The following is a 24,221-nucleotide window of genomic DNA, read 5'->3' on the forward strand; positions in this document are numbered from 1 at the left end:
AGCTTGGTAGTATGTTTTATCATGAGTCCTCTGGAATTGTCATTGGCAATTATGCTGATCAGAATTTCTAAGTCTTTTAGAATTGTCTTTACAATATTGTTGTCACATATAAATTGTTCTTGGTTCTGTTTGTTTAATTCTGTTTATAAAAAGGTTTCTTTGAAACCTTTCCTTCATCATTTCTTATGTCATAGTAGTATTCTGTCACATTTCTGTAACCAGTTGTGGGGCATTTGTCTAGACCATTCTTTTGCACCTCAAAAAGAGATATATATATATATATATTTTTTTTTTTTAAATTTTTAGTTGTTTGTTTTACCTAGTGTTAGTTCTTCCCTTAGCCTGTCTTCCCTTTCTTTCTTCTCTCTTTTTTTCTTTCTTTCTTCCTTCTGAGTAGAATGTATTTTTATACAAATGTGTGTATGTGTAGTTCCTATATATCCTATACCCAGCTTGTAGGGACTGTCCTTTTGATCTTTTTATATCCCTAGTACTTAGTGTCTGCCCCATTATTGTTGTTCAGTTGTGTCTGACTCAACATGATTCCATAGACATTTTTGATCCATGGGGTTTTCTTTGCAAAGATATTGCAAGTGGTTTGCCATTTCCTTCTCAGGTGTGTATTTCCATTTTGCAGATAAGGAACTGAGGCAAATTGGGGCTAAGTGATTTGGCAAGGGTCATTTAGCTAATAAGAGTCTGTGGCTAAATTCAAACTAAGATCTAACAGACTCCAGGATTGGTGCTTTATCCATTCTGTCAATTTAGCTGCCTATCTCAGTAGATAATGTTTTTCATTAGAGATTTTCAAACAAAAATTGAATAGCTGCATATAAGTGTTATTATAGAAAGGTATTAAGTATGAATTGGATTTGATGGTCTCAAAATTTCCTTCCTCCTCCCAGCTTTCATGATTCTGTTAGATTATTATTTTAAAATTGGACCAGTTGAGCTTACTTGTCCTTTTTCTACAAAACTTTAAAGTATTTGAGAAAAGTATTTAAGTGCAGATGGTATTCATTTTATTTTTTTCAGAATAGTTTTTAGTATGAATTTAGTAACTATTTTAAAAGAAATCACTTCAGTTTATAGCTTGATTAAAAAGTAGATGTGGGGGTGTGTGAGTGTGTGTGCGCGTCAAAAAGGCTAACCCAAAACTTTTTGTTATGATTTTAAACTTTCATCTAGGGAAGAGCTTTCTCATTAATTGTCCTCTTCTTAAAAAATGTGCCTACTTTGTAACTTTTAAAAATGATAAATTCCATAAATATTATATGTAATTTGAGAATAAAGAACTATGAAGAAAGAGAGCAAAAACTTGAAGTATTGCATAGTTAGATGAGTTGAAATGTATAGAGCTTTGGGTGTGTTGAAAATGGAGAAAAGCAAAGCCTGGATAGTTAATTTTATGAAGAAGGAAAAAAAAGGAAATTTTATTGTATACTATAATTCATTTTAATTTTTCCTATGTAATAAAAAGCGCTTACCCTAATTGTTGTTTAAATGGTAAGAGTTATGAAGAATAGAAGTTCTTGAGGTCAGGGACTGTTTTTGTTCTTGTATAACCAACATAGTGCCTTATACATTAAATCCTTGATAAATATTTTGGTTTGTGGGATGGAATTAATATCACTAGATTCACTTTAGGCTCTCATTTTTCAATCTTTTTCCTCCATAGAAAGTAAATTTTTTGCCATTTCCCATGCAAATTCTTGAGCTCCATGTTCTCATTAACATTATTTTCAAGTTTGCTGTCATTAGATTTAGTAGTCATAGAGATTAGATTTTTCCAAACGAAAGAACACTTGAATCATTTTATCTGTTGGCATTAGCATGTTTTAATTTTAAAAGAAAAAGACTTCTACCAAATAAAACAGGCTAATTATTCAGAGTTGGCCCCAAATCAAGATTAATTTTACATAATATTGTCAAGCGTGTGTTTTTCTGATTTTATTTTTATCCATTTCTCCTCATCCTCAAAAAATCCTCACTGATCATGTTTTTGTTAGCAATCTTTTTCTTTCTTTTTGTGAGTAAACTTCTTAATAAGGACATCTAATGTAGGTGCTTCATTTTTCTTCTCTTCTCTTTTTGCAGTCTGGTTTCTGATCTCAGAACTACTCCCAAATTGATAATGATCTTTTAATTGTTGAACTTTTTCTTGTCTTCAACTTTTTTTCATCTCTTTGAAGCATCTGATACTATGAGTATTCCTCTTATCCTTAATACTTTCCTCTAGGTTTTTGTGATGCTACTTTCTCTCTATTACCTATTTGACTACTTCTTAGTCTCCTTTTTTGGATATTCAGGTCATTCTTGGTAACCTTGGGTGTTCCCTCAAGATTTTGTCCTAGGCCCTCTTTTCCTTTTATACTATTTCACTTGGTGGTCTTGAGACCTCATGAATTCAGTTATCATTTATATGCTGATGGTTCTTAAATCTATTTTTCCAGCCCTAACTTCTCTAATGACATCTGCCTTAGATGTCTTAAACACAACACATTTAAAACTGAACTTACTATTCTTCCCCCCCCCCCCCCCCCCAGCCTTTTCTGTCTTCCAAATTTCCCTATTAGTGTCAATGGTACCACCATCCTCCTAACTCCCAGGCTTGCAGTCTAGGTGTCATGTTCAACTCCTCTTTCTCATTCTCACATTCAACTTGTTTTCAAGACAGCCTCTTGATTTTGCCATCATAACATCTTTTGTATAAAGCTTTTCTCTCATCTGAGACTATCATTATCATGATGGAAGCCTTCATCTCTTCACTTGGAGTATGGTAGTAGTGTGTTAATTTTTCTGCCTACCATAAATTCTCCTTATTGTACTCCATTTTTCTCTCTGCTGTCAAAGTGAGCTTCCTGATCACATAGGGCTGACCATGTAAGTCCTTTATCCAGTAAACTCCATTGACTATCTGTCACCTCCAGGATCAAATATAAAATCCTCTGGTATTCAAAGTCCATCACAGCTAAGACTCTTCTTTTCCCTTCTCCCTTTTCTATTCTTGTTAAGTTTATGTTCCACATTCCTCCAATCCCCCCATCCCAGATGAACTCTGAAGAGTAGTGACACTTGTTTCCTTGCTGTTCCCTTGAAGGAGACATTCCATCTCCTAATCTGGATATTTTCTTCGACTATCCCTTTATAACCTGGATTGCCTTCTCTCTAAGGCCCACCTAAAAATCACACCTTATATACCTTTCCTAATCCCCTTTAATTCTAGTATCCTTCTTTTGTTGGTTATTTCCAACTTATCCTGTATTTTATTTGTACTAGCTGTTTCCATGTTGCCATGTTCTCCCATTAGACTTTGAGCTTCTTGAGAGCAAGGACTGACTTTTATCTTACTTTATATTCCTAGCTCTTAGCACAATGCCTGGAATGTAGTAGGTACTTAATAAATGATTATTGGCTATTTATACTAGATTGGAGGGAAAAAAATTAAAATAATCCTTATTTACTTTTTGTTACTGTTTGTTTTAAAACTAATTTTTTTAATGCTCTGGTTTAGGAATTGGACTTGGAAAAATTTCAATCTATGCATGAACTGTAGTTTTCAGTTGCCAGTTTTCCTATTTGACTAAAGACTAAATTTAATATTATATTGGGCATATGTCTTATAGTCCAACACTTTAATATCATGACAAGTGTTCCACAGTTTACATTTTTACAGGAAACATCCACAGTAATGTAATCACACATTTGAGTAATGTAATAAACTACTAGCTAAAAATGTCTCAAGTTTTTTCTTGTATTATTAATTCCTGAATTGGTCTGAAAAGGAACTATTTCCCTCCCTTCCCCCATTCCCCAATTTGGTTTGTATAAAATCTAAGCGCAATTATAATTAGTATTCTTTTTCAGTTTCTAGTTGCATCTTTTTTCCTTTCAAATCAATTTCATTTTGAGAATTGTGAACTACATTCAGGGCAGCTTGTATTTGTACATTTTTTATATGATAAAAGGTAAAATGTATCTTCTCTTTGGCTTTTAGGCCTAATTTTTAATAATGTACTTTAGGATTGTAGCTGTAGGATAGTGCAAAGACCTGCATAGCTTTTCCATTTACTGGCTTTGGAAAATGTGTTTAATGCACAAAACCAACTCATACAGCACCTTGAAGTTTACAAAGTAGTTTCCTTAAAGGTTCCTATTGTGAAGTAGGTTGTTCAAATATCGATATTGCTATTTAGAGTGAGTTCACTGGAAGTTCATAAGAGGTGAAATTACTTGCTCCAAAATGTAGCAAATGCATTGGATTGAGAAGATTTTTGTTCAGTTCTCTTGGGACTAAGTCCTAGCACCTTTCTGATGTATCAGGTACTAGTCTTATCCAACAAGCCTTTTTTAAATGGCTTAATGTGTAAAAGGCACAGTTTCTAGATTCTGGGGATACAAAGCAAAAAAAAAAAAAAAAAAAAAAAAAATTGCTGCTCCCAAGGATCTTACATTCTCATCCGTACTGGTGAGTTATTGAAAAGTTACTGCCTGTAATTATCATGGCATCTAGTTTCATTCATTAGTGTGTTCCCATTCATAGTAACCGTTAGAATTTGTACTGTCTTTAATGACTACTTTTATTGAAGGGAAATAAAACTTTAGGCATCTATGACTCCTAAAGGTCAGAGATCTTTTATAAGTTTCTTTTCTGACAACAATGAAAGCTGAAGATAACATTTTTTTGGAATTAGATTATTTTCTTAATTTTTTTTTTTTAACCATAATTCGACCTTCAAATTGAATATGTCTATTGTGATTGTAGGTAAATTGGCAAAATGTGGAGTGGAAAGCCGAAAGAGGTGCCTTTACCAAACCCAAGAAATCTTCATAATAAGGATACTGTTCGAGGTATGGATTTTTGTTACTGAAATTTAATATATTGTTTAGACACCTTGAATGTTAACTTTAAGTATTAACATAACCTAATATATGATAGCATTTCACTTCATTTGGGTCAATATAAAGAGGTTTCTTTACAATGAGATCCAGCTAGATGAGTTGGAATGCTGTGTGAGGCAATGTGTGCTGGAAATTTGTTGGTTGGTTGGTTTTTTAAATTTTAAGGTCATCACATCTATGAGGATTTTAGGGAGCAGATTTATTCACTAGGTGGAAAAGGTGCATTAAGAACTAGATAACCTCTATGATCCCCTCCAGTCGTTCAGATTCTGAGATTTTAAGAATAGTAACCAACTTACAAATATAGTTATAGTGGGTAAAATTGATGTCAGACTAAAATGAATTTGTGACAGGGCTTTAAATGCCAAATATAAGAGTTTGCATTTTAGTTTAGAAGCAATTGGGCATATTATATCTTAGTCATTTCTAAATATACCCTTTCCAATATCCCACCCAATGAGGCTTGTAACAAAATTGTGTAACAAAACAAAAATAAAAAGCAATTAAGCCAAATCAAGTAGCACATCAAATATCTGATAGCATATCCATTGTTTTACATTCATAGGCCTTCACATTTCTAGTAAAAGGAGAGATTTCTTCATCTCTTCTACAAGGTGAAGACTGATTATTGTGATTATACAAGATTCAGTCTAAAATTACTTTAAAAATAGTGTAGTGATTTAATTTGATTTTCTCTAATTATTAGTGATTTGAAATATTTTTCATATTGCTATTGATAACTCAAGTTTCTTCCCTTGAGAATTGCTTGCTCATTTTTTTTTGTTCTATTCCTATTCTTTTCTTTTTGTACTTTATATCTACTGATTTTTGTACATGTTGTCTCAACCACTCAAATAAACTCTTTAGTTTCTTCAGAACAGAGACTGTTTTGTTACTGTATCCCTCTCTGATCTACTCTAATAAGACTCCCCTTGTTGATATACTTGGCTATATTTTAGTCTCTTCACGGGTAAAAAATAATTGGGTTTAATTTGGAAGGTTTTATCATAGGGGTTTCTCTGTGTTTTCCATCCTCTCCTCTTCCCATCTGAAATAGATGTTTAATCTTTAAGAATTTTTCTAAATGCTTATCATAGGTACCTCATCAGCTCATAAAATGGTCTTTCTTCTTGCCTCTGGACACATGATAAAATCTTTTCCTTTTCCAAATAGAATCTGTGAGGCATTCTTCCATTTGGCTGCAACTTCCTTTTGTCTTGTTATTTATATCAAGAATGTCAGGACTAATTGATTCACTTCCTCCAGTCTGCTGAGTGGGTCATTGGACAAGGATCTCATATTTGGAGTATTAAAAGCAAAGTTAATAGGACCTTTGAGGTTATCGAAGCTGGCCTCTCATCTTACAAATTAGAAAAATTGAAGCTCATTGAAATTAAGTGGCTTGCCACAGTGTAGAAAGGGTCAGATCTGGAATTTAAATACATATCCTTTGACTCCAAATCTTTTTCCACTATATCTTATTACCTTCTATATTTATAATTTGTCTAAAAACTGCATGAAACTCAATATCCTTTTGTCTCTTCTATTGTACTGCTGTCACTTTTAAAACTCAAGAAGGCTGAATATGATCAAAATCCATTTTTGTAATTTTCTTTGTTTCACGAATTGCTCTTGCAAAAGAATTTATCACCTATTATTCAGGGTTTTAGTATTAAATCTTTTCCCACTTAGTGAGATTAATCTTCAGAAAAGCAGACATAATCTGTTGCTGTAACTATACTCAGAATTTTCCAGCATAGTAAATTTTGTCAGAGCTTTGTACACTTCTAGCATAACCTTAAAGAACCTAAGTTAACCACAATGTCACAGTGATGTATTACAGTAGAACTTCATAGAATTGTTGGGAAAAAAAAGAAAAAGAAATAGTATATATTTATTTTAAATAGAAAAGTTTGTCTCTACTGTTTTTACTCAACAGATGTGATGACATCATGGGATGCACTTTCTCAGACTAAGGCTGCTGTAAGTAATTAATTTTCTTCTTTCTTGATTTAAAATTATTCTAATATACTTTTTTATATAATTTTCTGTGTTGTACTATAAATTAGAGAAGTACTTTTCTCCTCATGAATAAGGAAGTCATAATTTTACATAGGTGATAACATTACAATAATAGTTTTAATTATTCCTTATTGAGGCCTACAGAGATCATCTTTTAATACTTGTACGAATGCTTAAACTTGTATTTTTTTCATATTTTCACATTTCAATTTAAAAATACTATGAAAAATTTAAGGATACAGTGACAGCTAAGGAGGGAATAAAATAGACAATAAGTTGAAAGGGATTTGAAGGAAGGAACATTTCCTTCAGTGGTCTTTAGATTACTTCTGGTAGTTAACTTTTTTTTTTTTTTTTTTTTTTTTTAAACAACAAAAGAAAATTCCCTTTTCCCACAGAGAATTGAGTAACTGAACCTTGCTTGGTCTCATGATGAGTATAGCAGGCCACATTTGGCAAATTCACAGCCTTCATTTGAATGGAAATTCTTTTCTCCTGCCTGCATATTTATAGGGAAATTTGTGCTTCTAATCTACTATAATCATCTCTTTACTTTTATATAGCAGTCCCATTTCAGCTACTTCCTTATTTGATACCAAATTCCCACATCTAATTATTGTCTGAATATTTTCTTTTTATATCTTGCTTTGTTTTAAATCAGGCAGTGAAAATAGGTTTGGAAAATGTATGTACTAAACTTATATGACAAAGTCTATGTTCTTTGGTTAAAAAGAATCAAATCAAGTTTCTTGTGAAGATAATTTACCTCTCCTATTATAGCATTTTAAATCTGTAATGTAATTTTTTTTTTTTGCCTCCAAACACAGTAATAATAATGGTGATACTATACTTTGATTTATACTGTTAATTGTTTTTAAAACTCCTGGAAGAGTTGGTTGTTATGGGCCAGAACTCTGTACTTAAAACAAGGATTCTTACAAGGTGTTAAATTAGTAGAATTGATGAGACAGTGGTTATCTAGTTTAGCATGGTGCTTAATAGTTCTCTAGTTCAGTACATTACTTAGTACTTAATATAGTTCTACAAGATTCACACCTATGATAATGTAATTATAAGAGAGCATGTGAGTTTAGACAAAATCAGCCAGAGCCAAGAGCCAGAGAAGACAGCGGACTGGAGGCAGGAGCTCAAGCTCTCAGAGCCAAGGAGAGACAAGATTCATTCCATTGACCACTTTGTGGTGGTTGGAAGTTAAAGCCAAACCCTCAGAGACAGAATCAGAAGGACTTGGAGAGCCAGATTCATTCACTCCATCTCATACTACTGTGGTGGCAGGCCTGTCCTCCTTAGCTTCTCCACTGAAACCAAGACTCCAGCAGGCCTTTAAACAAGCTAGCCTGGGCCCCAGACAAGGAAACTAGATTGTGAAGGAGATAATAAAGGATTTGGATTTTAACACCTGGCTACTCTTGTGGTGATTACTCCACTGAAACAAAGGTTGCTCCCAAGACCTCCAGAAAACCGACAAGAACATTGATTGGAAATCTATAGTAAGGACATGTTTAGAACCTGGGTAAAACTTGTTGTGGCTTTCGGAATATAGTGAACTATGTAGGATACAAACCTATTGAAATAGGGAAACTGGAATTAATATACAAATCACCTTTGACCAACTAGCAGGTAAAGGTCAGTATGCAGACACTTCAGTACAGATTAATTATTCTTTGATAGCATATGAGTAAATTCCTGTTGCTGCTATAAAAACATGGGGCCCCTTCCCAGGACAAAAAGATAGAGAGGAAGCCTTCACAAAAATAGAGCAAGGTCCAAATGAACCCTTTGCTGATTTTGTGGAACGTCTGCGAACAGCTGTCATAAGAACCATCGGTGAAAATGCAGCTACAGGAATAATGATCAAACAACTTGCTAGAGAAAATGCAAATGAGGTTTGTAGAAGAATTATATGGGGATTACACAAAGATGCTCCTTTAGAAGAGATCATAAGACACTGTGCCACAGTGGACACAAATACCTTTTATACCTAGACTATGATGTAGAACATGGGAAGACAGGGGCCTTCTTGGCAAAAGATTTCCAGAGAGACTCATCAGTGCTTTCAATGAGGTAAAGTAGGGCATTTGAAAGCTCAATGTAGGCATAGAGATAGAGTGAGAAGACAGGGTAAGAGAACAAGACCCAAAACCCCATGTCCAAAATGCAACAGAGGCTTCCACTGGGCCTCAGAATGTGATTGACCCAGGGAAATGAGAGGCGGGGTCCAGTTCCAAGACCTCAAAATAAAAAACAGGTGGGGCATCATGGCAGCTGAGTTTAAACCCAGAGTCTTTAGAAGTTCAGGACTCTGATATGATCAATCAACCAAAAAGCAATCAGATGGGAGAAAGGGATTACAATTGGGGAGAATACTGGTTTTTTTAACCCAACAATTGGTGATATAAAAAAGATTGATTCACACTTACTCTATATGTGTAATCTAACTTTTATTTCCTAAATAATGTCTTTTGTCAAACATGAAAACATAACTTGTGAGCATATCTACAGAAAGAAATCTTGGTTATCTAGTCAAAAATCTTGCTTTGCTGAAAATCATTTTTTCCTCATGACTGTCTGGAGAATGTATCACATAGAATATCATTATAATGTGTACCATGCCATTTCAGATAGTTTTCTATTCTAAAAAAAACACACACACACACTAAAAAGTTCAAAACCCAAATAAAAAAACATAAGAGTCTTTGGTACATTAGATGTTATCTTTCCCCCCAAATCCTCCTCCAAATTTGAATGTTCTGTAATTTGATTCTTTTACATCTACAGTAAAATATAATTTTAAAATTAAAATTGTAAGTTTTCCTGTGTGCTTCCTACTCAAAAGAAGGCTGTTAAGTGCTCTGCAAGCTTAAAGTTATTAATATTTATTATTATTTGAGGTAGTTTTAATGTACAGACCTTACTATTTTAGAAATTAACTTGTGTATTTTGCTTTTGTCTGCAATTTTAGCTGAGGCACATTGAGAACAAATTAGAAGTAACCCCCACCAGCACAGCTGTGTTTGATTCTATCATGGATACCAAGAAATCTGCTAATGCTACTAGGAAAATAAGTAGGAAAGGTATGTATGAAAAATCTAGTTCTAGAGATAATGCAGGTAATTAGTATAAGCTTTTGAAGTTCCTTTCAAACTTTTCTTCTCATAGACTTTATTTGCTTTGAGCATTCAATGTTGAACTTTTAAAAATTCTCTATGGTCAACTAAATAATTGTAAAGTATCTTTTGGGAGTACCGTTTTTTAAAAAAATTCATGGAGGATGATAGTTTTGATTGGAATTTTTTCATCACTGAATTTGGTTTCCTTTTTCAGCATGAAACCTTTGTTTATAATTTTTTAGGATTTCACTTTTAGCTATTCCTTTTTTGTATTGGATTTTCAAATTCACAAGTATTTTGCCATCAGGTAAATTAAATGGAAGTTTCTTATAATTAGTTTTGTATGGGAAATGAAAACTATATAAAAAAATCTTAGCAGATTCTATCAAAGTTTGATAAGATAGGAATTTTCACTGGTTTTTCTTGATCATGTTATTTTAAAAATAATTTATTCTATACTTTCTTGATTTGTGTAATCTAGATTCTTTAATATAGTGCATTCTACTCAGTCTTCTATGTTTGCTGACTATGAAGAATAAACTAGATTGGTTGTCTCATATTTCTTGATGATTCCCAGATTCTGATTGCTAAATGAATGAGAAATCTATTAGACAATCATTGGTAAAAAGGAAATGTTTTATATAGTTTTATTTCATATTTGATTTCCCTAGTTCTTTTATAGATTAGAGTGATAATTAGTGCAGTGATTTGTTCTGAATGTTTTTTATTCATTTAAAACATCTTGCTAGAGATATTAACTCTAGTGACCTAGAACTACTAAATAATACTAATTTCTTGAATACTAACCAATATAGTATTATTTATATTATATAAGTCATATAGCCTTAAGAATTTTCTTTTTCTTCAGATGGTAGATATCTAGAGGATTGTTTGGGTATTGCTCCATCCAACAAGGCATCCAAATCACGAAAAGAAAAATCCTCTAGAAGCCCTCTTCGAGCCACCACCTTAGAGAGCAATGTGAAAAAGAATAACCACGTGGAATTTCGTGAGCCCTTAGCTTCATTTAGGTTAGTGTTCAACTAAATTAAATTAATAAGTTTAGTCTTCAATATTAGACTTTATGTTAAGACCACAATTTATTTAGCAAATTTTCATAGCAGTTATACTTTTAAATTATTCTTTTGATTCTTTACAAAGAAAGATTGAAAAACCCAAGCATAATAAATGCCATCCTTTTCAGGTGTATGTGGTAGGGGAGGGGAAGGAGAAATTAATGAGACCTTTTTGCACTATTTAATTTGATTTCCTTTTTTATCATGAGGCCTTTGTTTATAATTTATTAGAATTTCATTTTTAACTATTCCATTTTGTGGCATATTTTGAAATACACGAATATTTTGCCATCAGCAAAATTAAATGGCAGTGTTTTACAGTTACATTTGTATGGGGAATGAAAACTAAAAAATTTAAGTTCCATATTAGTTTGATAAGATATGAATTTTTCACTGATTCTTCTTGACAGTGTTATTGTAAAGGGGTAGTATAAAGGAAAGAGAAAGGCATACACAATTATGTAGGGTCTGCTATGTATAGGCACTATGCAAATTATTTTAAAAAATATTATCTCATTTGATCTTCACAACAACCTTTGAGTTAGATACTGTTGTTATAATCATTTTATAATGGAAGAAAGTGAAACATACAGAGATTAAGTGACTTGTTTAGAATCATCCAACTATTAAGTGTCTAAGGCTAATTTGAACTCAGGTGATCCTGACTTGAGGCCTAGTACTGTAATCTACTATGTATATCTAGATAGAGGAGATAAAGGCTTAGTATTAGTAGAACATTATCTTTCAGGAAGAGATTTTTATCCATTATCTGAAAATTTTATAACTCTTTTAGGTGACATTTGAAATAAACTTTTCATTTATGTAGTGAATCAAGAACAAGATTACAATTGCAATTTTTTGTAGTAGTCAGTTATTCTTCCAGAGCAAAGCACTGTGGAAGGAAGGAAGGGTAAGTTCAAATCCTGTTTTTTTATCTGGATTCGTTCTGCCCCCGTGACCTTCAGCAAGTCACCTCACATGTCTGGCCTAAATTTGCTCATTTTTAAAATGGGAGAGTTAGACTAAATTATGTCTAAGGTTTCTTTAAGTTCTAAATAATGAGGGCCTACCAAGTCAAAAACCTTGAAAGTATATCTTGGAGACAGATCATCTTCTGTTTGAAGGTAACCTGAACCAAATTTGGAAAGCCCTGCCCTGTTGCTAGAAGGATAGCTAGTTACTAAATGATAACATTGTTTTAAGCTATAGCAATTTATGAATGTTTTCTAATGTTATATCAAGTGGTTGCAATTTGTAGCAGTGGATAGCTTATCTCTGTGGGTGAAATAATAGATTTTTGTAGTATTGATTTATTATCTCTTTAATAAAAATACATTCCTGTGAAAATGCTGAAACTTGTTAATGCTTTTTGCTGCTTTTGTCAGGTATCTTCCATATCCAGGAGTTGAAATACAAGACTTATGCTATAAAGGGATACAGAATAAATAATAAAGTATTATGGGTAACTCATAATTGACATTTTAGAGTGTCCAGCAAACAAAAATTACAGAACATGTAACTTTGAGTAGAGAAACATATATGTGAATATTAGACCTCTGGTCATATTTTTTTGTTTGTTTCTTTTCTGAGTATTAATTATAATTTAGAACATTGGTCCTTTAGTTTTTGAATTCTTTTAATAATGATTCAAAGATTAGGAATCTAGAAATGGGAATAGCTACCTGGATCAGCCAGGACCCAGATGATAGGTTGGGTTTGATGACTTTTGAAGTCTCTTCCAATTCCAAAATTAGAAGGAGCTTTGGAATCTGGGTTCAACCCCCCCCACACCCCCCCCAAGGCTGGGGTTAAGTGACTTGCCCAGGGTCATGGGTTCAAATTTTAGTACTGCCATTTGTCATCTTTATGATCTTGGACAAGTCACTTAATTTCTTTGTAACACAGCTTCCTCATTTTTCTTTTCCCCCTGAGGCAATTGGGATTAAGCGACTTGCCCAAAGTTACATAGCTAGGAAGCATTAAGTGATTGAGATCAAATTTGAACTCAGGTACTCCTGATTTCAGGGGTGTGCTCTATCCACTGTGCCACCTAGTTGTCCCCAGCTTCTCCATCTTTCAGTTGAGAAGGTTAGACTTTGTGATTTCTAAATTCTCTCCCAAATCTGTGATCTGTTTATATTCGAATTCTCTTTTTTGATGCTTGGGTGATTTGAGAAGGTTTCAGTGTTAAAAACAGGGAAGCTGGGAAAGGGAGATGTTTTTGGGAGATGATAAATTCAGTTTGGACATATTCAGTTCAAGGTTACAACAAAGTATCTAGATGGTAATATACAGCAGACATTTGAAGATAATAGAGTGAAGACCATTTGTTAGGAACCTTCATGTGAAGAACATTAGTGAATGCTATAACAATGAGCAAGGTGTTGAGAAGAAAAGTTATTTGAGAGAGAAAAGTCAAAGGCCTAAGAAATTAATCTTGTGAAATGTACACAGAGAGGAAAAGAGGAGTTTTCAAATAAGATAGGGAAATGATTGAGGAAGTTCTAAGCATGTAATTGATAAATTATTTTTTCAGACAGACATAAGTATTTTCTTTAGTTTTCAAACAGGAGCTAGAGAAATGGTTTCTGATTCGTCGAATTCCTACCAATTTCTGTCATACCAAGCTAAATGTTTAGAATTTGGCAACTTCAAGAAAAGAGAAGCAGTACAGCACAGTGAATGGAGAAATGGCTTTAAAGCTGGGAATACATGTGTCTGATATATGCTAGCTGTATGATCATGGGCAAGCTATTTAACTAATTACAACTCTACAAGACTAGTTTCAGAGTAGTTGCTGGTCTGCTTTAGTAGAGGGAGTTTCAATACTGGTCTCTCCAGAATTTAAAAAAAAAAAAAAAAAGATAGCTATGTGAGAACACATCATTTTATCAATTGTTATAAGTAGCAATTTTTGTCTTTTAGACTGTAGCATTATTAACCACAGCCTATTACTTTATGTGCTTTATTTTCTTAATGATGTTATTTAGCTAGAAATTATTATTGATTTTCTTTTTATTATAGTACTTTCTCTGTATTCCAATTATTTATATACTCCTAAAATTAGCTTCAAATTGGGAATAATGAAGTTATTTAAAATAATACTTTTGCTATTTAAAATCTATTTAAATAATATTAAAATATTACATGATAGTACTATGAATAATTTTCTAAATAATTGAAAATTAGCCTGTCTGCCTTCTTTCCTTCCTTTCTTCTTCCCTTCCCCCCAACTCTGCCTTCTTTTTTGGGGGGAGAGGGGGACTGGTGTCTGTATCTTGTCCAGGCTGGAAATACAGGAACTACTGATAGTTTAAGTCTCACTGCTGATTGGCATAGGAACCAAATTTGGAATTTGATTTGGAACTTTACCCTTCCCTAGGCAACCAGGGAAAAGGGTACAACATATTGCTGGACTTACTATAGATGCTTGATCAGCTCAGCCCACTGCAACTTAGAATTCCTGAGCTCAAGAAATCTATCAACCTTAATTTACCCATTAGCAGGAATTACAAGGGTGGGCCTCATTTGTAGTTATTTCCATCATTTTAATGGAAAATTTTCAAAAGTATGTTGTGCTGTTCTTGCCTCAAAACATATTTAAATTTTTCTTGATGACTCGGTGTCTTCATTTAGATAACTATTGTATTTTGATTATTATATTTTGATAACTTCATCATTTAGTAAATTGTGAAGATTTTTTCCTCTGAATTAAAAGGCCCAGAATGTTTTGGGTTTGTTTGTTTTTAGGGAGAGCCTTCTTAAGCCAACTTTTTGTAGTTTTTCTGTCTTTTCTCTTGAATTCAGCTATCGCTTCTAGAAAGAACATTTTTCTAATCTTTTACTGCTATTGTGTTGTTGTGCCTAGAAGGTCAGATAGTCAAATTTATTGAATTTGTGTATAAATAAAAATAAATAGATATAAGTGAGGAGACCTTGAAATATTCATCTTTTTATAAAACAAGTTCATGGACTTAGTAAGGTATATTTTAATTAGTCAGAGTTGGTTTTTTTGTTTTTGCTTTTATTTTTTGGTTCATAGGGTTGCTTTTTTTTTTTTTTCTTTTTTGGAATTTAGAAGCTTATTTTACATTTCTTCTGTTTATAATTTTTTTTTCAGATATTTGTTAACTGAAAGTGAATTTATTTGGGTAGCTAATATTGTGTAGGGTAATTTGATTATAGATTTTATATATTTGGGGCTTAAAAGTCAAGTTCTACAAGTTCTAATTATATGTTTTGGGACCTCAAGGAAGTCTTTAACTTAGTTTCAGTATGTTTTATCTTTTTTAGATTATAAATAATTGTCTATAAATTTTGTTTTTGAGTCAGTATTTCCAAAAGGCTATTTTTTTTTTTTTTTTTTAGGCCTTTAGTCATATAGGTACATAAAATTGTAAACTCACTTTTGTTTATCTAGCAGATGATTGTATATTAGCTTTATTGTCAAATTGACCTTTTTCCTTTTAATTACATCAAAGGGGGGAGACCTTTGTTGCTCCAGCCAGTCTAAGTTCTAGCCAGCCAGATGTCAAACATTTGTATGTTTTGGATACCACTAAAACAGAAGAGACAACTGTTGGAGGAAGTTGGATGATATATAATCGGGATGACCGGGATATACATTGCCAAGATTTTGACAGCTCTCAGTCATCTGCTGTAAATGAAACTGTTGTTAGGTATTTAAATGATCGACCAGCAATTGATGCCTTGCAGAATTCAGAAGGTTTATTCAGAGCAATAGCTCCTATAAGAACTGAGGAAGAAAAACCTTGTGGGTCAAAAGTAAATGAGAAGACTTCAATGAGTAACATAAACTGTGATGTTGATATGAAAATGTCAAGGCCAAGTGAATCTTCTCCATCGTCTGCTAGTACTACTAGTACCAGATTAGACATCTTAAAGCGGCGACAGCATGATTCCAAACTAGAAAAACTCAAGGAGCGGATTAGGAAACAATGGGAGAACTCAGAAGATGTTAGTGGCAGAGGTCAGCATCTGGGACATGTTGACCAGCCAGTGATGATAACCAATGTTGACAGTGGAGTGACAGCAAAAGTTCGGAAAGTGGCAACAGCACCACCTGCTCCGGCATATAAAGGTTTGTATACTTCCCAATATGTTTTTTAACAGAGATGAGTGCCTTCTTTTGGATAGCACATTAAAATAATTTATTTTTCATTGACTTAATTTGTGGGTATTTGACAGTAAATTGACATAATTGATGGAGAAATGATAATATTTACTAATTTGTAAAATTGACTCATTTGAATTTGTGTTACTTTGAACAAAATTGATCACATTTAACAGGGTTATATATATATATATATATATATATATATATATATATATATATATATATATATATATATATATATATATATATATATATATATATATATATATATATATATATATATATAAATTTTTTTTTTTTTTTTTTCCTCCTGAGGCTGGGGTTAAGTGACTTGCCCAGGGTCACACAGCTAGGAAATGTTAAGTGTCTGAGACCAGATTTGATCTTGGGTCCTCCTGAATTCAAGGCTGGTGCTCTATCCACTGCGCCACCTAGCTGCCCCCTAACAGGGTTATATTAACAGGGTTATTAAAAAGATGGTATTTCTTTCTATGCATTGGAAGTAATACCATTCTGATTTTTTTTTCCTGTTTATTAGATATTTTAATCATAATATGTTTTAATCATAATATATTATCAGGAACTTTTTCTACAAGTACTTTTACAATATTAAATAGTTATATATTTTCATATCAGTAGATAGTCATTTTGGTATCTATTTGCTTTTGTATAGAATAAACATTTGGTTAAAGATAGGATTGTTATTTTCTTAAATTTGTAACAACATTTGGGTGTGTGTGTGTGTGTGTGTGTGTGTGTGTGTGTGTGTGTATAGACCTCTAATTTCATTGTTGTAATAAATTCTGGTAGTGAAATCTACCGAGGTAGATCAGCAACTGTTCAATAGCTAATAATTTTAAAGGGTTGCCTGGGGACACTGAAAAGTTTATTTGCCCATGGTCACACAGCCAGTACGACAGGACTTGAACCCAAGTCTAGACCATATTTCTTTTCTTTTCTTTTCTTTTCTTTTCTTTTCTTTTCTTTTCTTTTCTTTTCTTTTCCTTTTCTTTTCTTTTCTTTTCTTTTCTTTTCTTTTCTTTTCTTTTCTTTTCTTTTCTTTTCTTTTCTTTTCTTTTCTTTTCTTTTCTTTTCTTTTCTTTTCTTTTCTTTTCTTTTCTTTTCTCTTCTTTTTCTTTTCTCTTCTTTTTCTTTTCCTTTTCTCTTCTCTTCTTTTCTTTAATTTTTTTTTCTTTTTTTTTTCTTTTTGCTGAGGCATATGGGGGTAAGTGACTTGCCCAGGGTCACATAGCTAGAAAATGTTAAGTGTCTGAGGTCAAATTTGAACTCATGTCCTCCTGACTTCAGGGCTGGTGCTCTATCTACTGTGCTACCTAGCTGCCCTTATACCACATTTCTTCTTGTGGCAATTATATTGCTTCTAAATATATTTATTATCCTTAAATACGTTTCTTTAACTTTGCTTATTCGAACCTTTTTTATTCCAAATGCCATTTATTGTCAGAAAAAAAAAAATTGAGAACCATGCTGGGATTGGGGGAAGAAGGAGGATGCAAGAGCTTAATTTATTATTGTTTTCTTTAGAGGACAATAGAATTTTTCATTAAACCATTTTTAAAAATTAAAAAGGAAAATTTTATATATAGAAGAGGAAGAAGAAAGGAAGAATGAAAATCAAAGTGGGAATATAGTTAGACTAGAATATAGGCCTGAAAGAATGAATTTGCATATAGGCATTAAAAAAAAAAAAAAGACATGCTTTCTTCTTTTTACCAAATTATAATTGCTTAAGACTTAAAAACTTTTGTAACTATAGATCAAAATAGAAATATCACTTCTTAGTGCTTCTCCATAAACTGCATGAAATTATCTAAAGGCTAGATGGAAATTACTGCCCACTTTCCCTACCCCCAAACTCTATCTCACATCATATCTTTGCAAACTCCACAATGATTCATTGCTATTATATGCTGTGCATGGCTGTGAATTTCTGCCTGTCTTAATACATGTCATATTTAGTTATTTAAGCCAAAATTTATCCATGCTTTAGATTGAGTCATTTCATTAATTAGTGATTAATTCAATATGAAATTGACAAAATTATCCAGGATCTCTGAATTATATTGCATGCATATTCCCCTACATTATTTCTTCCTAATAGAAGGAAATGTTCTGTTCAATATGGATTCTTTCAGTAATGAATATTAGCCAAGAGCAGACTAATTCAAAAACCATAAAAGTGAAATCTCTGAAATGCTGATCCATTCTACATTAAGACTTTTGTCTTAGTCGTCAGACTTTTTGTCTATGATGAATGATTGTCAGGAGTAGTATGCTTTTAAAGGCCATGATTAATGATATATTTGGAATAGATTGAAGGAATAGATTTTAAAAGGCTTTTTCTTACATTTTTTGACAATAGTGTTGAAATCTCAGTGACAAAACAAAAATGGTGATCATCTTTATATTTGAGATTGAGGCACACAGCATTTTAAGAATTTGCAGAGAAGAATGAAGAACAGGATCTTTTCCTCTTTTGCTAAAATATTTTCTTTCTCCAAGACTGATGGTTTTTTTCCTCAATTTTATCTTTTGTTTAATGAATTTTATAATAGTTTATAGGTTTATTAGTGTCAACTCAAGAGTCTGTTCTGTAACTCTTTTCTAACCTTATGATTTATATGTTCACATATGTGTGGATACATATTTTACATAGTTGTAAATTCATATGTAGTCTTTCTAGTTTTTTTCATTATTTTGCTTAGGTTTTTTCATATTTTTAATATATCTTCATATTTGTTATTCTTTACAGAAATAGTGTACTTTCTTAAGCCTTTTCTCAATTCTACATACTTAGCTTATTTTTCTGTCTTTTGGGGTTATTTTGATTTTGCTATCATATTATTATGTGTCTATAAAAATCTTTGCATAAGAATAATTTTTCTTTCAAATTACTTTGAAAATAATTTCTAAACATTGGATTAGTTGATTAGAGTGAATCCCCTTCATAGTTGAAATTTTTCTATCCCTCCTCAATTTTCCTAGAACTCTTTGTACTTCTCCTTTGAAATATTTGAATGACACTTTCCCATGTATTTAAATTATTTGTGTATTTGCTGTATCTCCCTCTCCTCCCCCCCTTCCCACCCCCTGAAGAAGGTAAGTTCCTTATTAGAGCAATAACTGTCACTTTTTTTATCTACATATCCATAAGACTGAATACATGGTTGGCATTTAGTAAATGTTTGTAAGTTGAATTTAATGTATTTCAGTATTAAATTTTGTTTTTATTATGCAATTTTAAAATGATCATATGCTCTTTTCTCTTGCTTGTACCTTACTTTTAAGACAATGTGTTATAATACATTATGTAATTTGTGACCCAATTTTTCCAAGGAAAAAACCTCAGCCTTCTGAGGTAACTCTGACAATTCTTAAATTAAGGGTGTTCTGTCTTGTTGATTTATCACAGGCTTCAACCCTGCAGAGACTAAAATTCGAACCCCTGATGGAAAGGTGTGGCCTGAAGCAGTGTTTCATAATATGAGTAGAGATTTATATCGAGATCTTGGATTACACTTTGGTGGTAAGAAGCAAATTCTTTAAACATATGATTTGAAAATTTTGTATGCAAAACTAAAATGGGAGCAAAAGCAAAAAGCTGTCTAGCATGGTATAATAAGTTTTTATTCTGTCACTTTGTATCACTTCTTTCCAAATCAATCTTGGGCCTAAAATGTGAGTTTCAGTTACAGAGTACTCTATATAACTTATAATAGTTGACTTTAGGGCTCATAACTCATGTACAATTACAAAGAATGGGTAGAATCAAGGATTACTTAAGAAGTGGCAGGCATGAACATGTGGTCTGTAACACAGAAGGAAGTACCTAAATTGAGGAGGCTACAAATCTATTCAAGTATTTTAGATTTCTAAAGCACTTTATGAGTGTTATCTCATTCGAATCTCTCTGAAACCTGTGATAGGTAGGTACTATCAGTATTCTCCTTATTTTATGGATTAAAAAACTGAGGCTGGGAAATGAAATGTTTGTGATCACATAGTTTATAAATATTGGCGGGTGGAATTTGGCCCAGATCTTCCTCATTTTAAGTCTATTATTCTGTCCACTGCCCTAAATATCTTTTTTTTTTTTTAAAAGTCTCTGTTACAGGATTAAAACTGGCAAGGGAGAAAATAAGTTATTATAAAATGCTGAGTTGTAATAATTTTCAGGAAGAGATGATTAAAATGCATTTCTTTTAGGTCTTTTTTATACCTTTGAGTTTTTAATAATTTGTCATGGAACTGTTGAAAAAATGCTCTTTGAGATTGAGAAATAGGGGCAGCTAGGTGGCGCAGTGGATAGAGCACCAGTCCTGAATTCAGGAGGACCCGAGTTCAAATTTGGTCTCTAAAGACACTTAACACTTCCTAGCTGTGTTACCCTAGGCAAGTCACTTAACCCCAGCCTCAGAAAAAGAAAAAAAAAAAAAGAAAAAAAAAGAGATTGAGAAATAGTATAGAAGAGATGAAGATGATCTTTAACTCCTTTCTTATAAATTAAAAAAAAATTCATTAAGTTTAATTCTGCTTTATTGTTTCTCTTATTATTTTGAAACCAAATGCCTTAAATATGTTGTTACTAAATTTGATTGTTATTAAAAAGTATGAGTTTTGAGAAATATATTCTATTTGGGTCCAGCTTCTAGAATTTTTTTTGTTTATAGATCAACTTAGGAAGGAAAGTTATATAGTAGAAAAAAACATTAGATGGAAGGTAAGAAAAATGTAAGATTAAGCAGGAAACTCTGCCATTACTTAGCTATGTGATATTGAACCCTCTTCAGATTTCTTTCTTTGTGTAAAACATGCACTTTTTAAAAAAAAAAATAATAGTTTTTATTTACCAGATATATGCATGGGTAATTTTACAACATTGACAATTGCCAAAAATTTTTTTTTCCAATTTTTCCCCTCCTTCCCCTCCCCCCCAGATGGCAGGTCGACCAATACATGTTAAAAAATGTTAGAGTATATATATATATATATATATATATATATATATATATATATATTTTTTTTTTTTTTTTTTTGAGGCTGGGGTTAAGTGACTTGCCCAGGGTCACACAGCTAGGAAGTGTTAAGTGTCTGAGACCAGGTTTGAACTCGGGTCCTCCTGATTTCAGGGCTGGTGTTCTATCCACTATGCCACCTAGCTGCCCCTGTTGGAGTATAAATTAAATACAATATATGTATACGTGTCCAAACAGTTGTTTTGCTGAACAAAAAAAATTGGACTTTGAAAAAGTGTACATTTAGACTGTGAAGGAAATCCAAAATGCAGGCGGATAAAATTAGAGGGATTGGAAATTCTATGTAGTGGTTCATAGTCATCTCCCAGAGTTCTTTCGCTGGGTGTAGCTGGTTCAGTTCATTACTGCTCTATTGAAACTGATTTGGTTCATCTCATAAAAACATGCATTTTTAACTAGCTGATTTCTAAGGTCACTTTCAACTCTAGCAGTTCATTATCCTCTTTTTTTTTTTTTTTTTTTACCTTGATCTCCTGATCCACTTTAAAATTGTATCTTTGTCCAAAATATTATAAAATTGCTGATTCTCAGCAAATGGTTGGAAGTTTTGGCTATATCTATTACTTAAATCTCCATTTTAAGAGGTCAACTGTTTAGTATTTGTATGTGTATAGTTAAGTGCATTCACTTACTGGATTAGTGTTTTTCAAAATAATTCAACTGTCAATTTATAGGTAAAATGGCAAGATAATAGTTGATAAGAATAATTGTTTCTCTGAAAATTCTCATGAAATTTTATCTCAGAATTTCAGTAATAGTTCAATTAGAGAATATTTTTTAAAAATGTAAACTAAGATTCTGTTCTGAGGTATTTGAATGAAATTCCAAAAATATTATAATCAACAAAATTCCAAAAATATTATAATCAACAAAACTTATTACCGCTTTGTGAAACTTACAAAATTAGGTGACTTTTCCATTGGCCTTACTGGAAAAATGAAATAAATTTAAACCCAATTTGTGAATCCAATCTGTAGCATCTATAACATTGATTTAAAAATCTTTTCACAAAAAACATTGGAGCTGAGAATTAATGCTTTTTTAAAAAAAATTCTCTTTGGAATGATAACAAATTATTATATGTGATAATGTGATTTTTACCTTTCAGAAGATGTCTCAGTAAAAGAGAAGCCTCTTGAAAAATGTAAGGAAAAGAAAACAGTCAGACCAATTAGAAAAGTACAAAAGGTAACACAATCATCAAGTCCAGAGTACAAATCAGGTTAGTATATGTTCTCTCATCAGATCTATATAGAGACCACATTTGTTCATAGTTTAAAGTTCATAGTTTAAAGCATGTGGATTAGTAAATGAAATAAAACATTATGAGTTTTGATTAGTGCTGTTCTAAGTAGATCAAGGTAAGTTATGTTCATGATGTAGATTATAACATTCTCATGGGCTTTATATGTTTGGAGCAATGTGATTAGTTTTAACAAGGACAAACTTCAAAAAGCTATAAAAAAATGAAAATCATTATTTTATAATATTTGAACTCATGTTAACAGAAATCAATTCACTATGAGGTTTGCTTAAATTTGTAGCATTTATTGTGAATAATTTTGTTGGGGATCTTCTTAGGGATTTAGGGGAAAATATGCGCAGTCATAAATGTGATTTGGAATTTATTAGGGAAATGCCACATGCTCTTCTATGCAATGGGTTTAATTAATCCTGTTGTACTTAATTTCACAGAGGTGTAGTCAGGCTTCAGAGAGATAGTGTAGACTTTAATGCACTTTATAGATACCAACTATTGCTATTTCCTCTCCTCTCACTTAACCAATTCTTTGCTATCTGGCTTTCAACTTCAATTAAAATTGCCCCACATTCTTTGTGTAGAAACATAAAAGCAAAAGAGTCTTTGGAGATCTGATGTCTTCTTAAAGTTCCTGATAGGCTGTTTCAAATTAGAGACAGTGTCTCAAAATATTATTCACTCTCTTGTCTTACATATGAAGTCAATAAATGTTTAATTGGATCATATTCTGAAGTTAAGCACAAGTTGTTGAACATATTTTGATCTTTATTCAGGCTTTATTTCCCTAAAAATCTTCTTATTGAAGTTTATCTGTTAGAAATTTCTTAATGAATGCAAGTAATGTTTATAAGTTATGAAAGCATTTTAAAAATCTGACACAGTAATTACTCTATTTAATTTTTATATATTAGTTGGATTCTCTGCCTAATTTTCAGGAAAAATGTATTTGATGCATTTCTCTCTCTCTCTCTCTCCCTCTCTCTCTCTCTCTCTCTCTCTCTTTCTTTTTTTTTTTTTTTAATAATTCAGTTTTATTTTCAGTTCCAAATTCTCTCATGCTCTTCTCTTTCTCCTCCATTACTAAGAAAGCAAGAAAAACAAATTCATTACAAATATGTATAGTCATGCAAAAAAAAAATTCTCACAATATCTATGACATTGTTTTCAAAGTACCTGATTTCATTGATGGTGAAACAATATTTAAGCATACTATCCTTAAGCCATTTGAATGTTTGACATATAGACGGAAATCATAAAATTAAAATTTCTTGTTGACAGTGGATAAAGATAAATACATTGCTTACTATATGATTTAATAGATGCATGTCTCCGGAGCTAACTACTTGAAATTTTGTGTAATTTTAAATTGTAGGTGGTGGCCGTATGATAAGTACATCCTCTTGGAGAGATGGACAAAAGTTAGTAAAGAAGATTTTGGGTCCAGCACCCAGAATAGAGCAAAGAGAGCGAAGGATGGAGTCAGGTGATAGAAATGGAAAAGAGAAGATTACTAAGTCTGGTGAGGGGTTAAAATTACTATAATGAAAAAAAGGTCAATTGAATTAGCTTTAGAAATTCACATCCAAACATACTTTTTTGGTGGTAAAACACTCTTTTGGGGAGAATTCAGGATAG

At 32.2% G+C, this 24,221-nt stretch overlaps 1 protein-coding gene across 1 annotated transcript in view; it reads left to right on the top strand.

The window, feature by feature from the left end:
* Positions 1-24,221, top strand: part of CEP350 (centrosomal protein 350) — a gene marked incomplete in the record, with an annotated part of 163,600 nt that overhangs the window by 25,821 nt on the left and 113,558 nt on the right. Inside the window, 8 exon segments of the mRNA XM_074308508.1 lie at positions 4,766-4,851; positions 6,842-6,885; positions 9,908-10,019; positions 10,924-11,086; positions 15,613-16,232; positions 19,702-19,815; positions 22,434-22,547; positions 23,959-24,105. Coding sequence (XP_074164609.1) covers positions 4,779-4,851; positions 6,842-6,885; positions 9,908-10,019; positions 10,924-11,086; positions 15,613-16,232; positions 19,702-19,815; positions 22,434-22,547; positions 23,959-24,105 — 1,387 coding nt within the window.

This window comes from Sminthopsis crassicaudata, chromosome 4 (assembly GCF_048593235.1).
Source record: "Sminthopsis crassicaudata isolate SCR6 chromosome 4, ASM4859323v1, whole genome shotgun sequence".
In the NCBI taxonomy this organism is placed as follows: domain Eukaryota; kingdom Metazoa; phylum Chordata; class Mammalia; order Dasyuromorphia; family Dasyuridae; genus Sminthopsis; species Sminthopsis crassicaudata.